Source organism: Candoia aspera, chromosome 8 (genome assembly GCF_035149785.1).
Source record: "Candoia aspera isolate rCanAsp1 chromosome 8, rCanAsp1.hap2, whole genome shotgun sequence".
Classification (NCBI taxonomy): Eukaryota; Metazoa; Chordata; class Lepidosauria; order Squamata; family Boidae; genus Candoia; species Candoia aspera.
Window position 1 is genome coordinate 40761040 of NC_086160.1, and position 18595 is coordinate 40779634.

Consider the following 18595-nt stretch of genomic DNA (forward strand, 5'->3'; position numbering starts at 1 on the left):
TTTAAAAAAGGGTGGGATTTTGCTCATCCAGTTGTTCCTGCCATTTTAAAGCCAGTGATTGTTGCTGTGGATGCCCCTACTCAGGGCCATCTACTTCAGGTAGAACCTAACCAGTTGGTCAGCACCTCCTGAGGAAGAATGCTGAAGATTTCCCCCAGTGTGAGATTTGGCAACCGCCCTGGAACATCCTTCCCCAGAGACCTATATGGCAATTCCATTAAGATTTTAATGGTTAAAATCATTACTGGAAGATTTTTGTGATTTTAATTTAATTTTATGATAGATTATTTTATTTTCTGTCATCTCCATTACAGTGTAATGCTGATTTTAATATATGTTGTAAACTGACATATATAAACTTAGTTTTGCAGTCATATAAAAAGATAGAATATTACAGGTAGTCCTCACTTAGCAACCACGATTGGGACCAGCAACTCGGTCGCTAAGCACTGTGGTCACTAAGTGCCATGGTTGCTAAGCGGAAAATCACATGACCCTGATTTAGGATTTTACTTCCACCTTCTCTATTAACTCTGCTTGTTGCAAGCCAGTTGCAAAGTGCATGAATGGCAATCACATGACCGTGGGATGCTACGACAGCCATAAACGCAAGGATTGTTTTCAAGGTTGTGTTTCTTTTCCACTTCAAACAGTCGCTATGCAAGGCAGTTGGTAAGCGAGGACTAAGTGTAATACATCGTTTATTGCATTTACATCTTGCACTCTGGAATCTCAAGGCAACTTTCTTGTCGGTATCCCCTAATTTTTTTCTCCCAGCAACAGTCTTATGAGAGAGTTGGGGTTGAGAGGTTTGGTCCACTGTCACTAGACAGCTCAGTGCTTGAACAGACACTTGAACATGGGCCTTCCCAATCCATGTCCAGCACTTTAACCACCACAACTAACATAAAGAACTGAATACCAATGGAACTAAAATGTTCTATGACTGAGTGCTTGTAGGGAACAATTCTGTAAACACAACAATGGCATGTAAGGAAGGAAGCCATTTTGCTTTAAATTTTTTGTTTATAAGCAACAAGGGGACTTACTCTCTTGAAATCTAGCTTAGCTTCTCTCTCTTCATTTCCCTTCAGTGGACAGAACAAACTTAGCCACAGCTCCCATTGTGCTGAGCCAGAACCTGCCTGCCTTCCTGGATCAGGCTAAAGAATCCATCTGCTGCAGCGGTTTATGACAACAGTAGCCAGAAGGATACCCATTAATATTTCATAAGGAAGACATAATTTTTTCTACATTTGTTCAATTTTCTCTTTTAAGATATAACATTTATTCGTTCACATCGAAGTTTCTGTAAGATATGCAGTATTATGATAAAAACAGTAAATATGGAAGCATAGTATAACAAAAGAGCAGCAGAAAAAACTAAATGTCCAATCATCCTGTAGAGCACATTGTTCTCTTTTTTTTTTTCAGAGAAAGCTAATCAAATATTCAGTAATAAACCAGCTAGTATTGTCAGGCAAATTGGCATTTTTTGCCTGAGAAAAACTGCCTGAGAGAGATATTCTAAGTGTTCATATTAAATGTTACCAGTTATACTGCAGTAGCAGTTAAAATACTGACAGGTGGTTAAGATCATTCTATATTAAGCTGCTGAGTAAAATATAATTGCTAATAACATCCATGGACTGCACCAAACAATGTTCATTTTTTGGAAAAAAAATATTTTACCTGATTGTCACAATCTGAGAATGGTTGTTCCCATTTTTTTCTCACCAGCTGTTCTAAAGCCTTCCTGTAAGGAGGATTAGAAAAAATCATGTTATATATAATGCAGGAATTAACTGGGCAGCAAGTTGCTTGGAAGCCACAGTTGTTTGTTTATGCCTAGGTAATATGGCTAGTTAAAAAGGGCCGTTTGAACTGTAGTTAGCAAAACCTAAATCATGTTGGCTTATCTTGGCCAAATTTGAGTGGGGAAAAGGCTATTTCAAAGTATTTGTTAAAGAGCAACCTATTCCATATTCTTTTATATCTTGAAAGATGATGCATCTGATTTGCAAAAGCTATTCTTTGAAGATTGAAGGCACAATAATTAGGTAATGCCCCTAAATAAATTTCCAGTGTGTCATATCCTTTAATACAGAAGGAGGTGCATTTCAGATGAATAGCAGCATATTTGGTTATGGTTTCACTGATGTGAATGAAGAATATAGTATGTGAGGAAGGGCCTCATTCCTGGAATGTGAAGACACAAATGTTTATCAAAAATACTGAGAATAATTCAGATCTTGTCATCTAGTACTGGAGAAAATATATAACTGTCCTGTTCCACTCTGCCTGCCATATGCCCAAATACAGAAGTTAGCTTCTCTGTACACCTATGGGTAATATTGATAGTAATACAATGTCTTTTATGATGCAAAGTAGATCTAGTGTATCTTTGCATGCAGAATGCATTAAAAAAACTTTATTTTTCTGTATTTCTCTGTACATTTACTTTGCAATCTACAGTGGATCTGGTAGGCCAATCTTCATAACACTGTTATAGCCCTATGATGATAAAAATGCCACTTTTATTACTTAAAATGCTCTAGAACCATTATGTGTTCTAATTAGAGCCAATGCATTTGAGGGACCAGTTTGGCTCATTAACATTTACAACTTGAACTCTTTAAACTTTGTGATATTTTTTAATTAAAGAGAAACTTAATGTGGAACCTTAAATAAAGGTTTATATTAGTTGTTGCATTTCAGAAATAAAACATCAATTATTAAATAATTAATTTCTCTTAAGTGTTTGTTTAATTTTACCACCATTATACAGCATATAATTTTGCTCCCAATGAATTGTAACTAAGTTTAGTAAACATATACACAGTTACTAAACTATAATATGGAAAAGTTAATCACTGAGAGATAGATGATGATGATGATGATGATAATCATTATTTTAGCCACCCTGAAGAGGGTGAGCATAAAAGACAAATATATATACATACATACATACATACATACATACATTTAAAAAGCTGATATAACTGAATTTTCTTACCATATAGCCTAGGAAAATAAATGATTTGTTCCTTTTGCTTTTTATGCTTTGTGCAGTCAAAACATTTCAACTAAAATAATATTCTTTAAAAGATTTCTTTAATCCCTAATAAAAGAATAATCTTGAAAGCAGGTGACTTCCCTGTACTAAATCAATCAGAGAGAGGAAAGACCAGAGTTAGTTTCAAATGGGAAATGCAGGACTGTGTAATTATTCAGAAACGATTAACTATTCATGATCAGCACTGAAATTGGTTCTCTTCATGTTAAGTGTTTTAATATTTTCATCATGCAATAATTTTTCCTTTGTTAACTGGCTATCCAGCCCATTCAATGTGTCGCTTTAGAAACATTCCAGTTTCACTTTAAATAATTGCTGCCTTGTTTCTTTTAGTTCTTGGTGGATAGAAAGAATTAATCATGTAGAAATCCTGACATGTACGATAGAGCAGAAATCCAGTCATTTGTAGAACCAGCCAAATGCCTCTAACACATCTCACTAACAGAAGTGTGGTATGGTGCTGTGAGAATACTGTAAAATTAAGTTTTCTATATGATTGGATGGTCGTATAGAACATCCTCCAACAAGGATTATGGTAGGGTAAACAGTTACCAGATTCTAGTTAATCATGAATCCCTTTTGAGATATCTACTGCATGCCCAGGAAGTACTTACATGTGCCTTTTTAAAATCTTTGCTGCAAAACATGTTGATTCATAAGAAACATCATTAATGAACAATCTAAAACAATATGAGTGGATTGCTACTTTCAACCACGACAGTTCTTTCAGTTACAGGGCTGTCAGATGATGATGATGCTGTTATTGTTAATGATGATGATATCTGTATCTTTATCTGTATCTATCTATATCTGATCAGCTTAAGGAAGCAAGCATAGTTAATATTCATGCCTCCTATTTTCCCCACAACAACAACCCTGTGAGGTAGGTTGGGCTGAGAGGGTCACCCAGCTGGCTTTCATGTCTAAGAGAGGCCTAGAACACACAGTCTCCTGGTTTCTAGGCCAGCACCTGAACCACCATACCAAAATGGCTCTCATGATGCTAACAGTTCTGAAGTTAAAATCCATCACATCTCTTTTCCAGGCATAAAACTGTATGCTTTGCATACCTGAAAATGGGATAAACATGTTTCTGTGTGTTTGTTAAATTCTAGTTACATTTTATAATTTTAGCTGTGAGGCTCCCAGAGATTGGCTTCTACGTACATACATGCATGTATACATACATACATACATTAGAGAGAGAGAGAGAGAGAATGAGAGAGAGAGAGAGAGAGAGAGAACATAAATAAACAGAATTTGTGTGCATGTTATGAAATGCCATGTTCACATAGAAGTATTAAGTATTGAGGAAGGCTTTGTGGTCAGTTCTGTACATTTGTTGTGCATATGTACAGCACAACTGAGGAAAGTCACAATTGTCTAAATATACTTTTTTTTTAATGATGCCACTGTAATCTTTTAATGAATTATTGGAACTGCATAAGGATATAGGGAATAAGTTACCTAATTATATTTAACTAAAACTTATAGAAGCTGAACCCAAGAAGATTTATGCCAAAATACCTCTATACAACACTAATTTAAATACCTCTATACAACACTAATTCAATATATTACTATAGCACCATCTTAAATTATGTAAGATCTTCATTCCAGAATTATTCTTTAGAAATACTACCAAAAATCTTCTATTTAAAATTGATTAAATGCTGGACACTGTTCTTTGGTATATTATTTTGTTTCCTATCTCTATTGTGCTATAATATACCACTAAAGAAACTAATCAATTGTACTTTTTCATGCAGCTGTTAATACTGAGTAGTGATACTGATATTTTTTTCAGGATAGGGTGTGGGCCAATGTAGGGAAGAGTTTAAACTGCATTATTGCAATGGTGGACAGATTGCTTGAAAAGAACAACACTCCCAGCATCAGTAAGGAAAATGAAAAGGAATCTTCACCAGCATCTCATATAAGTGGTAAGGAATGCATTTTTATTGTTGAAAAAAAAGAAGAATAAAATAAAATCCAACAGTAAAATCAGATAGGAGGTGGAATGAATAGATGAAAGTGCTGATAATATAGTTTCTGGTCTTGTATCTTGGAAGGCTATCTATCAGGTTGTATCTTGGTAGCATCGGCTGGTATTGCTTGCCCTTATCAATTTGGTTTGAGTGTGCTCCTTGAAAAATCTCTTTACGAGAACAACGTTCTCACATTTCTGATGTATTTTAATCTGCTTAAGGGTTTTTCTTGAAAATGGCATTCTGATTAAGAGCAAGTGCCAAAACGTAACTTTTCCAAATAAAGTAACTGAAAAATAGGAAAAAAGGGATTTGACAGATGTCTCCTCACAGTAAACTGCATGCTGTTTTCAAAATAAAGATACTAGTGTCATTACTGAATATTGGGATCATAGTTCTGAAGCTTCTCACAAATAGTGATCACTGGGAAGGATAATTAACTTTCAGAAATACAAAAAGACTATGAAGAAAAAGGAACTTGGGGGACTGGCTTCTGGAATATCACAGCTACTATTTCTAATGCCATAGTATATAAGTTTATTCTGAAGTATATCCGGACTGAATTCCGTGGAACATTGTCCCGTGTAAGAGGTTTTAGAATCACAGCCTTAATATTGTTCTGCACTATGTACTAATGAAGAAAGATGAATTCTAACTCTTAAAAAGAAGGTAGAAATTTTTGCTAGTAGAAAGAGAATAGTTCGTTCTAAATGTGAGAAAAAGTATGGCAGGAGGTATAAGAATGGGAGTGAGAGATTGAAGTAACGTAATAGCATAATATTGAAGGTAATGAAGTGAGAATGATAAACTGAAAGATCTGAAGGAATATATCAATGGACTGCTTTTAAATGCAAGAAACAGGAGCCTGAAAAGCAATAGGGTAATTACTCACAGCCGCATTTGCAGTTTAATTAGTGAAGAAAACATAAGAGTCATGAAACATATTAACAGCTCTAGAAGCATATTGACAGACAGTAAAACCAAAACGGAAAGGATCAATTTGTCCAACAGAAAGTCCGTCTCAAGGAATACAGGCAGAATGTCAGAGGTCCAGAGTTAACCATTTGCTATGCTATATGATAGTATTAATATAAGCTCAAATACTTTGGCCCAATTAGCTTTATACATAAAATTACATGACTAACTAATTGCTGCTGTCTAATATATGACCACATAATACTTCATTTTATTTTGCAGCTTTGTTAAAGAGCCGGTATGCATAGTTTGCAGTTGCCACTAAATTGTATCCATTTATTTGGAACGCTCATGTTATAAACAGTTATTTCTTACGTGTCATCATTCAAGATTTATATAACCATTAGACTCTCCTCCAAGTTACCTTGGTACAAGATGAGTTGAATGCATTCTGTAATGAAAAGAGTCTGGAGCATATTAAAGCATCTGGATGTTATTTAGTTTGTCCCAGACTATTACGTTCAAGACTTCTGGCTTGCTTGGGGCTAGGGAAACAAAAAGTCTCCTGTTTTCCTCAATAAGTCTTTTGTAAAATGACAGCCCTGAGACCCATTCAAACACCATATTTGCAAAAGAAATCAGCCTTCCACCATTTCATCCTGTCTGCCTTTATAATCCATCAGTTTTGACATATAGTGGGTTTCCCTATCCTTCTTATAAAAATATACATTCAATATCTTTATTAAATTTTAAAATAAAATTTTAGATAAAATCGAACAAGAACCAATAATTAAAGAAGCTAGGAAAGAGAAAGAAATGAAAAAAGAAAACAGAAGTACAAAAAAAAAAACAGAAACAGAAATACAAAAAGAATGACTTCCAACTTTCTTTTGCAACAGATATGGGTAAAACTTATGTTAAAATCTTACTCTAAAATTACAATGTAACATCCATTTTTTCTATTCTCTACTAATATAACTAATAATCAAATCCATATCATAATTTCTTTCTTTTCTTTTCTTTTTGTTTCACCAAAATGTCCAAAAGGGAATTCCAATCAGCATTAAAATTAGTCAATGTCTTTTCTCTAATTCTCTGTCAATTTCACCATCTCAGCCAATGCCATCAACTTTACCATCCATTCTTCCATTGTAGGTAATCTCAAGTCTTTCCACCATTGAGCATATAAAAGTCTCACTGCAGTTATATATAAAAACAAAATTCCATGAGATTTTTCTAATTGTTTATCTATGTCTCCAATCTTCAAAATTTTCTGAATTAATATATGTATTTGAATCCAATTTTTTAAACTTTTTTACATGTCTACCAAAGATGATAAAAAGTCCCTTCTTGCTGTTCATATTTCCAACATATATTTGAAGTCCCTTTGACAATCCAGTGACAGATAACATTGATACATCATTTTATAAAAAATCTCTTTAAGATTATAACATGATGTAAAGTTCAACCCTTTCATCCACATATTTTCCCATTGTTCCATTTGGATATTATGTCCAAGATTTTTAGAACATTTCATCATACATTCCTTAACTTGCTCATCTTTTGTTTCAAATCTCAACTAAAGCTTATGCATTTTAGCAATAAGATGTTCATAATTTGACTCAATTTCAAATTCAGTTTTATCATGTTCAAAACTAAATGTCCTTTTATTAACTTTAAATCTTTCCAGTAACTGTACATGTGAGAACCATTGACATATATATCATTCTAATATCAAATCTTTTCTTGACTTTAAGTTCTCCCTGGGAAAATTGTAATATATCACCATGTTAACCATTTCTGCTTAGTTGCCATTTCCCTTCTTCCTTGTAAATATATATGAATAAAACTGATGTGAATTTTTAGGCAAGAAAAGTTTTGATGAAATGGATCTGATGTGTATGGTGAGCTTTCATTAACTGGCATGTTAGGGTTGTCAGTTCTTTGAGTGATTATAACATTTAGAAGTGGAAAAAAGACAGAGGGCTTCCATTTTAGAGGGAAACATTTTTCAAACTTCAGAAAGTCACCCTGAAAGACAAAGAAACTGGAGAAAAATTGCATACCAAAAGGATTGGAGTAAATTAGAAATGAACTTAATAAGGTATATATAGATCATGTTTATGTTAAATATAATTTTTAAAAAGCAATATGATTTCTTGGAATTGGTAATCTTACCTTTGATAGCTCAAAAAAAGGTAATCCTTACCTTTTCAACTTGGTGAGTCTTTGATATTGTGATTTAATTTAACAGGATTTATACATGATCTTTGAATGCCATCAAACTGCAACATTTCTAGAAAGGCAGGTACTGAAGGCTAAAACAGATGTGGGATAACAAACAAACAATACCATGAATTTCTAAAGAATGTAACAGTTTTCTGTTTTACTTTTTAATCTTTGTTCAATTCTAAATATTCAACATTAATATATTATTTTATTCATGTGTGATATTTGGACGCATTTCCTGAAGTGATAATGATAAAGTATGAAATGCAGTTAGAGGAATATAAGAATGTCCATCACAGGCATCTAGCCTTCAGCCTTAGGGCCTTAAGGGTGCATTTCTCAACTGTCAGCATTGTGGGAACAAACTTCCTTAGTTGGGCATAAACTGTCTTTTTTGCCTTGATGTATTTATGAAGTAGGCACTTGTAAATACTGTTAGACATTCATTAAGTAGGCTTGTTTCAGTTATTCTTATATCTGAGACTTCGCCTTTAGATCCAGGCTCCGTTAGAGTTGGGCAGCTAATAAATTCAAATAAATAAGATAAAATAAAATAAATCCTCAAGTGGCAGAGTGTTTCTTACTGCTATGAATTATAATGACATTTCCCGTTTCCATAGGTTTTGATTAAGAGCTTGACTCCTGACTGTTCTGTTCTGTTCTGGGATCTGCAAAGTTGATTTTTTTTCAAACAAATGTTTTTCCACAAGTGATAATGAATTCTTTCAAAGGGCCTCTACCGATGTTTGTATGATGGCCTTGATGTATGCTGTGATGATAAACAGGGATAGTAACTATCATAAATACCTAGCAAAATCCTCCTCATGCAAGTTCTATAAAGCATCTCCAATGGCAATAAGAGTCTCCAAAACAATTTTTGTTTCTGCCAGAGTGAAACAGTTACATGTAATTACTATTCAGATTTGGACTTCTCTGCATTTTTTTATCCAAAACTGGAAAAGTAGGCCCTTCTCCAACAGTAGGGGCTAAAAATATGTTATTCATATCTATTGGAGCCGTTAGGAGGAACAACCTACTGTAGAATGCCTTGTCTCCAGAAAAAGAAATTTCACATTAATTTTATACAGTTCTGTGAATATTTAGCAATATATGAAAAAGAATAAAATCCTACAAAATGATTACATTCTATATTTTTCTTTGCTTATCATGCAATTATGATTCTTAAATATACTTAAGAAATCAGTTTTCAATCAGCATCAGTTTTCTGGAATGCCTTGCAAATGATTCGACTCTGAACAAGAAATAAAACAAGGATTTATGACATCCCCTTGGTTGTTTAATGAATAATATTATATGATTCAGTGAATAATATGAATATGTAAATTAATGTATCAAAGTTCAAGATTATTACATTTGTTAAGGAACATGAACTGAAAACTGCAATGCGTATATAAATATCTAAATATCTAAAAGATAACAGCAAATATATGAATTTTTGTATCTTGATAGGCTACTTAGTAAAGACGGGGAAAAAAATGAAGAAATTTTAAGGCCCTCAAATGCTGGTAGAAAAGTAGTAGGTAGTATCTTGTCTGCTGTGAGACATGAATGTTTACCAAAAGAATGGAAAATGGCTATGCATGCCTCTATCTACTTGGACATACAGAAGTGTGAGTCAGATATGTCTGGGAAACAAAAGTACAATAAATTTATTTATTTGTTTGTTTTATTTTTATCCCGCCTTATGAAATAGGCTACTTAAGAAGTGTGTGTGGTAAAATAAGATGAGAGATTCTTAAAAACGAATGAATGTGGTATGAGTATGGACTGAATACAGTGACTATTATAAAAGAAGTACATTGAAGTGGTTTAGTCATGTAGAAAGAATGAATAAGGATCTCATCACAAAACAAATAAACAGCATAAAGGAAGAGGGAGTGGATTGAGAAGAAGGAGACGGCTGAAAAAGGTATGGTTAAATTGAGAGGATGGGATCTTCCAAAAGAAAGAAGCACAGCGTTTAAAGAACAAAAGGCAATGTGTGAAGCAATATGTGCACATGAGGGAGGCAAGGAGGCTTTACAACGATAGAAAGACATGGAGAGGTACAGTGAATGGTGTTGGAGTAAACTATTTTCAGATATATTTACTATTTTATTTTCTTGAGTTTTCCATTTCTTTGTCTTTTTGTGCTCTTTGCATGTTTCTTACCTCAGAAGGGAATTGCTTGATAGTTATGTATGTTTCTACGTGGAACAATTTTGTGGAGTTCTGTTTTTGGTTTTTAGTTCTTTTGCATTAAATTTTCCCTGTATTGCCAGCTTTAAACTAGAAAGATATATTCCCACATATTTTACTTCAAATCTGATGATATCCTCAAGGCTGGATTTCAGATCAGTTTCCACAATAACCATCTATGGTGTCATCAGCACAGCATTATGATTTCATTGCAGAATAAAGCGGGTACAAAACATTCCTTTTTAAGAAGAAAGTTTTTGATAAAGCAACAATACAACTTTTGTGCTGGTAATAGAAAGTTGAAATTCAAAGACTCCACGTCCCTCTTTTTTTAAAAAAATATACGTTCATGTGCACTATGCACAGGAATGGTGTGTATCTGTGTGTGCGTGTATTCATACGTATACACATATGCTCAGTACTCACACATCTCCAGTGTATGGGGAGTTTATTTATAGGATTGATTATATTCATTACCCCATACACACTCAGTATATGGCTTGAACAAACAAGATAGATAAATGGTGTGAAACTTTAGCAAACAGCTTACTTTTTTCGTGACTACTAAATCAAATGAATCAATCTCTAATCTACTTTTATAGTTATGTTCTTTGAAAAATCACTTGCAGATGACCACTAAAACTGTACTTACTGAATTACCAATGAAGTTTTCATTCTTAATTTTTGGATCTTTTTCCATACTAACTCATAAATTGTTTATGAAACTGACTTCCTTTATCAAATAGATTTGTTATCAGTGATGATATTGCATAGTTGCTAATTTATTTTGGATGTATGCAAATAGATGCAGTTATTGAGATACAGCCTAATATGTGAATATGCAGTGTATTGGATAGTTATGCTTTAGTGCATGCCTCTTGAACTCATGGATGATCCATCATTGGACATTTTCATGCAAATATTGGACAGCCATGTCTGGGATGGTAACAGTATTCCTGCCCTGGGCAGGGTGCTGGATTAGAAGACTCCAAGATCCATTATAACCCTATGATTCTGTTGTTTTAGTTTGAGTTCATCATGCGTACTTATTGCTACTTCTCATAGCCATTACTTCCCCTCGGTAAAAAAGCTACCATAATTCTTTTGCTAACAATTTCACCCTGTTTTTCTTCCAACATGGAGATTCCACAATAACCGCAAGGTTCTTGTTTTTGCCTATGCTTTTTAACTTTCCTGGGAAAATCAAATATACCATACCTGTTTCTGGCCCAAAGGAGTAATAAAGGTTTGATTGATACCATACAGTATAGTACTTCTTTCTTACTGTACCTAATCGAATTTACACTAGGAGGCAAAAGCACTGCTGGCAGAAGTGCAACTTATTAACACACACATAAAAAAGATGTTTAGACATTACATGCATAATGTATATACATTTTCAGAATTTATTCACATTTTCAGAAAGCTAACGTTTCTATATCAAGATCAGGAATATCAAGAGTTAAAGTGACAGACTTTCCAGACTTTCTGGAGACCGTCCTAAAACTCTACACTAGCAAAATGAAATTGACAAATTAGTTCCAACTTGTATCAGTTTCAAGTGTAGCTCTCATGACAGACCTACTGCAATGTTTGTTGGAATTTCTTTGTTTTTGCCCAGACAAGCCATTAGTTACCATGGTAATTGAGTACTTCCTTAAGTATCGGCAGGGTGAAGAGGTCAAAGTTAATTGTCCTCAGTTTGGGTGTTAATAGCTGCATTGCCCGGAGAAGGACAGCTTGCTTATTACTTGGTTAGTTTCACTTTGCAGCCAAGTGAGCAGCCCAGTGCTCTCTGAGCGTGTGTGAATGCACAAGCCTGTAAATATGTTTTTGAGCTTTCTGTAAATAAATTTATTTTTATAGAAATGCCTGGTGTGTGATTTTTCTGATCTCTTGGGCCAAACGTTTTGCAGCACTCTGCAACAGTGTTTATTATTTAATTATTTACAGGACTTATATGGCCACCGATCTCATATAATGATTCTAGCCAGCTCACAACAATCCATAAAAACATGGCTAAAAAAACTTCCCTTCCCCCCAGATGCCAGACCAAACATCCTCCCAGCTCAACCCCCATCCTAGTCCAATGCTTGGGAAAAGAGCCAGGTCTTCACGGCCCTGAGAAGGCTAAAAGAGTAGGGATCCCTTGGATCTCAGGTGGGAGGCTATTCCAAAGGGCTGGGGTGGCCACCAAGAAGGCTCAACTCCAAGGTCCTATCAGATGGCAACATTAAAGGAAAGGGGGGGGACCTGGAGTGCACCCACCCTACCTAACCTAGTAGGATGGGCAGCTTTTCTGGCCTAATTCCTGGATATCTGTCACAATGGAATGAACATTCTGTAGAAAAGGAAGGATAATATAGCTTATATCCCTATCTTGGAAAGATTCAGATGCTGCAGATTTCTCTCTTGCACACACCTCCAAAAACTGATAGAAAACTATGAGCTGAAATTCTATTATTTCAGAATAACACCCACAGTTATTACAACAATGGACTCCCAGTGCCCCTTTTGTGCTAGACTCTGTGCTTCCAAACTGGGACTGCAGAGCCACCTCTGTGTCCACAGATGAACTGCACAAAAATGTGTCGTCTTTGAACCCAAAGGACTACCTATACATATAATTTTTATTGAAACTTTTAAACAAGAAGATAAAAACTAATACAAATTAATATAAACTAAGGAAGAAAAAAGAAAAAGCAATAAATCAAAGAAAAAGCAAGGAATGCAAGAAAAGAAAAAAGTTTAAGGAAAATAGAAAAGAAAGGGAAAAAAAGATAAAGAAGTGGCTTCCAATATTTTTCACAGAAGTTATAAGTACAAATATATTTTAACCTCTCATTCTAAAGTTACATCATATTACTCTTCTTTCTGTAATATATCCTATCTAATCATAAAAACCATAAATCACAAGTTCATTTTTTTTTGTTTTTACACAAAAAGTACATAAGAGGCTGCCAGTCACCAATAAATGTAAATAATGTCTTTTCTCTAATCAAAGAAGTCAATTTATCCATTTCAGCAAACTGTCAACTTCACCAACCATTCCTCCATAGTGGGTCGTGTCGAATCTTTCCATCTCTATGCATATAGTAATACTTACCACAGTATTTTTTATATTGAAATAATTTTACATGGCCTTTTTCTCACTGTGTATCCATTAATCCTAAAAGGAAAAGTTCTGGCTTCAATTGAATATTGATATTTGAAATCCTCTGCATCAAAGTATGTATTTGAATCCAAATTTTTAGCTTTTTTACATGTCCACCAAGCATGATAAAATGTCCCTTCATGTTGTTCACATTTCCAACATACATTTGAAATGCCTTTATACATTCTAGATACTTTCTCTGGCATCATGTACCAATGATACATCCAAATTCTGCTCCATACCGTAAGTCATATAAACCTGGGTTTATATCTATTCCATATTCTAAATATGGCACATCTAGTAAAATGATTTTTAAAGTCCACATTAATTTTAACTATCGTAACATAAATATCCATGCCATCCAAACTTCAGGTCATGACCTTCTAACTGTGAAAGTCTCTTGTTTCTCAGCGACATCCATTCTTTCATCCAGACCAAACAACAAGCAGCGAAATACAATTTCAAATCTGGTAAACCCAATCTTCTTTCCTTTGCATCTTGTAACACAGATGCTGCAGATTTCCAACAAAGTTGGGTAAATATGCTGTCCTAGATGAATTAAGTCTTGAGGATATAAAAGTAAGGTAAAATATAATAAAAAATAATATTAATTCATACAGCCAATAAAAATAAAAAACTACATTTCTACCCCAAAAGAATTCTCAATTCCTTAGTTTCACTGCAGTAGCTACAGAACAGTTATTTCATCTGTTCAAAAGAACTTAAGGTAATGGTTTCTAACTGGAATCACATTCATGAAGTGAATCATTGACTTTATATTGTATTATAAAGTCTATTATTTGGGGGTTTTATACATATCAGATTTTAACCTTTCAGAAATGTTTTAGATCATAAATTCAGAATATAATGACTAATTATTTCATACTGTATTGGAAACTATGATTTCTTTCCTTGAAATTTATTTCACTTGTTTAATTGCTAGACAAGAAACAGTAGCTCTTTCTTCTATAATTTCTATCCTTTGACCTAGTTAATTCCCTGTTGGTCACCATTTTGACATCATTAATATATAACTGAATGGGAGATTGTAAATTAAGTACAATAAATTTAACATAGTCCATCAGATTATACTACCATTTCTTGTTTCCTATTCTTTGATTGGTGGTTCTTTTTCTTCACATGCTCTTAAAAAGTGTAAAAATATGTTGGAGAATGCTGAAACTTTCCAATAAACTGTAATTCAGATATTTAACCATTGATAAAAATAGCATTGCAAGTATGGGTAGGTTATGTTTGCATGTAATGAGTCTGTCTCTGTTTTAAAAAAACACAATTTTCAACAGATGAAGACTAAATTTCTTCTTGAGCTGTAGCACTTCAAACTGGAGATGGGACTTCAAAACCGAATATGCCTCCATCTTAAAAAAGGGTGGAAAACAATGTGAAGATATAAAGCTAGATATCATTGAGATTTTTGTCCCAGCCTTCCTGTCATGCTAGTTTCCACTTAGTAATATTTTTTTAAATTTCCCACTGTGAGGGGAAAACAATATAAAATGGCCATTCAGCTGTAACCTGCAGTCACCCATGAGATACAAGATAAGAATGTCTGAGAAAAAAGCAACTGCTATTATATAACATGGGTTATTTTTAGTCTGGATTTCTTTTATTCTCAAGTAGCAGTCTATAATATGTAGAATTTCTGCTTGTGCCACATTTTGCCAGGGACATGAAGTTGATGAGTTCGTAGTTATGCTTTTGGATGACATCCATCTTTGGAGACTAAACGAACCTTTATCTTGAGATCCTGCTGCAAGGCTGAAGGATAAGTCTTCCAGTGTTATGTCCAAAGGAAAAAGGCATGCTTTTCCTCCTCTGTGCACTGCAATTATAATAGGATTGCATTCAATAGCTAAATATCTCTTCCCACTGCAGTATATCTGAAACCTTGAATCAAAGAACTTACTGTAGGTAATGGGGTCTATAATGCCTTGCACAATGAATCTTAATGATGAAATGCTCAAGTTTATTAATTGGGTCTACTGTACATACTACCCCTGCACAAATATGAATATAAAATGTATATGTGTTTCATTTTACTTCCATTTTAATTAAACATTTTTAAGAAAAGAAAAAGACAAGGAAAAAAAGCAAAAGCAAAAAGTATTTGCAAGTATCACAGAATTAGGCTAAAATGTTCGCTATTACACTGATTAGTTTTAAGTAACGGAGTCTTGTGATATGATACCTCCCTCCTGCCCAGCCTCTAAAAAACATTGGAAGCATGGCTTCAGCCTTGGGTTAGTACGGTTGTGTGGGACTTTTTGTCTGTTTTTATCTCTGCTTATGGGGAGAGAGTTGGTTGCTGCTCCCTCCAGGTCCTTTGAGTTTTATTGCCAATTTTATAGCTGTTGTGTATATCAAGCCATCCAGAATCATTTGGAATCATGCAGCCTAGATCTTAATAAACAAGTACTGTATATTTCAGAGATACCATTAAGTCATGGAGCTCTGCTCAGTTCCGGTTTTTAAACTGCTTCTTCAGTTTCATCTTCTGTTATGGTTTGATTAAAACATTTCTTTTGTTGATCCGTATCTTTTATGCTACTGTATTCAAATACTCTTCAATTATTTTTACACATCAGATGTCTGTTTACTATATAACCTTGAATAGTATTTAACAAATAGTTCCATCATGTCCATTGTAGATACTCATCTAGTTCCACCCCAATTAGTAGTAATAGTTCTTTTGTCTTGTTCTTTTTGCAATTGTTGGGCCAACAATTTCTGTGATTTGTTGCCTTTTTCAAAATACTTCTGTTTAACAAAATTCAGTTCATTTACTTCCATTAAATCTAGTCGATTATGAATCACTTTAACGTTTTGTTCTAAGAGCAAATGCTTATGCATTAGTTCTAACTGCTTCAGTTCATTCACCAGTATGTCCATCTGCCTTTGCAGAGCTTTCTTTCTAATTAATGACAGAGAGATAAACAACTCTGCCATAAAGGCTAGAGTCCTATACTGTAGATAAAGAGACATCAGGAGCTGAACTGATCTGGAAGAAGCTCTTCGATTCCTGTTGACACTTCAATTTGATGTCCTCTGATTCTAGTAGAAATTCATTAAGTCTCCACCTCTTCAATCTAGTTTAATCTCACACATATTGGATTATGAACTGCATATGTAAGAACTTCAATTTCCACATTTATGAGATTAGTTAACAATGAGTATATGTGGTTCTAATAATTTAAGGAAAATTATTAAGTATATAATTGTTAAGTATATACTTTTAGGCATATGCCAGTACAGTATTTATACTATACTGTACTGGCAGTGATACATGAGTATCACTGTCACTCTGATTAGTGTGATATGACTCCAAATGCAGCTACAATATCATTTTAGCTTAGCTGAGTTCACTTTTTCCAGTGGGTTTGGTGATCAGGTTGTTGTAGGGAAAAAAATTACTTCTCTTTTTTTTTAAAAAAGGGGGGGGCAATAGCATGGTGAGCATGCATGTGGGTAGTATTAATTGTAAAGAGATAGTGAATTAGTTCCGCTTTATAATAATTCAATAATTTAAGAGTTTTGTGGCAACACATCTAGGAAGGTGAAGAAATACTTGAAAAGACGGAATAAAAAGAATTCAATAAAATTATGCTCTTGTATGACAGTTATCAAAGAATCAGTAAAACCCAGTAAACTAGAAAGAAAACAAAACCAGGATACTGAGAGTTCACAAAATCATCTAGAAATGGCAAGTGAGATATTTGTAAAAGTAGCAACTGAATGTGTGCATTTGTCCTTCCAAAAAATACAGATCTGTGATGAAGTTTCACCAAGAGGCAAAAAATAATGAATGTCAGCTGTTTTCAGTTCAGGGATTAAGCCAGAATGAAAAATGATGTAAGTGTCTGCCTAATCATAAATCAGATGCAAAGGAAACCAATCAAAGAAATACTAGTAGGAACACAGACATTATGAAAGATGATAACACAAATCACGAAGAGTTTTATTGAAACCAATAGAAGGAAGCTTACTAAGAAAGTTTATCTTGTTTGTTTCTGTTTATACTCCATCCTTTCTATTCAATTATTTAAGCAAGTACTTACCGACTAACAAAAATTCATAAAATAGCAAATTTCATTAAAACTAATGCTAAAATTGAACAAGAAATGCTGATGAACGAGTTGTTTTTGAGATTTTTGTAAATGCCTAAAAGGGAAGATGTAGCTCTCAAGGAATTCATGTAATAGCCTACAAGTGACACACGAAAAGACCCTATCTTTCATGCCAGGTGGATTGGCCTGTGACAGTGGGAACTTCGTTAGAAAGTTATTTGCTGCAGATCGTAATGCCTGGACAGTCATTATAATAGATATAACCCGTCAGATCCCCAGTTGTATAGAGCTATAAAGGTTATACCAACAATTTGACTGTACCTGGTGAACAACTGGCAACCAATGCAGATCTTTCAGTACAAGCATCATGTGATTGCTATATTTTGAATCAGTTAAGAACCAGGTTGCTGCAGTACACTGGAGATGGGCGGCCAATAAATTTAAATCATCATCATCTTGCACCAATTGCAGCGTTCAAATGCTTTTCAGGGGTGAGCCCATATAGAGCAAATTGCTGTTGTCAAAATGGGATAAATCTAAAGCACAGACAACTTTGCCAATCCAACTGGTTTAGGAATAATGTAAACGGGTTCACTAGCCATACTTGTGGAAATGTACCGCCTTTGGATCCAGTGACAGATAACGATCAAGGAACATGTACAGACTGCAATTTATTTATTTATTTAGCAAATTAGCATGGCCGCCCATTGGACTTAAGCCCCGAAGTCCTCCTTACCCTATTTACCAATGGCATCTCTGTCCTGTTTGGTTTTAAGGTCAGCTTGTTCTTTCTCATTCAGGCCATTACTGATCTTGGACAGTACTCAAGGGTACAGATTGCTTCCTGGAATTGGATGATAAAGAGTAGTAAAGCTAGATGTCATATTAATGACAGCATACTAATGATATCTCAAACCAAAGTTCTGAATTAATTCCCTGAGCAGTTCAC

The 18595-nt window shown here is 34.3% G+C and overlaps 1 protein-coding gene across 1 annotated transcript in view; it reads left to right on the forward strand.

Moving 5' to 3' along the window:
- The window catches only part of INPP4B (inositol polyphosphate-4-phosphatase type II B), a 166517-nt gene that overhangs the window by 84825 nt on the left and 63097 nt on the right, over positions 1-18595 (forward strand). The window contains exon 16 of the mRNA XM_063310809.1: positions 4884-5019. Coding sequence (XP_063166879.1) covers positions 4884-5019 — 136 coding nt within the window. The remainder of the gene's footprint in view (positions 1-4883; positions 5020-18595) is intronic.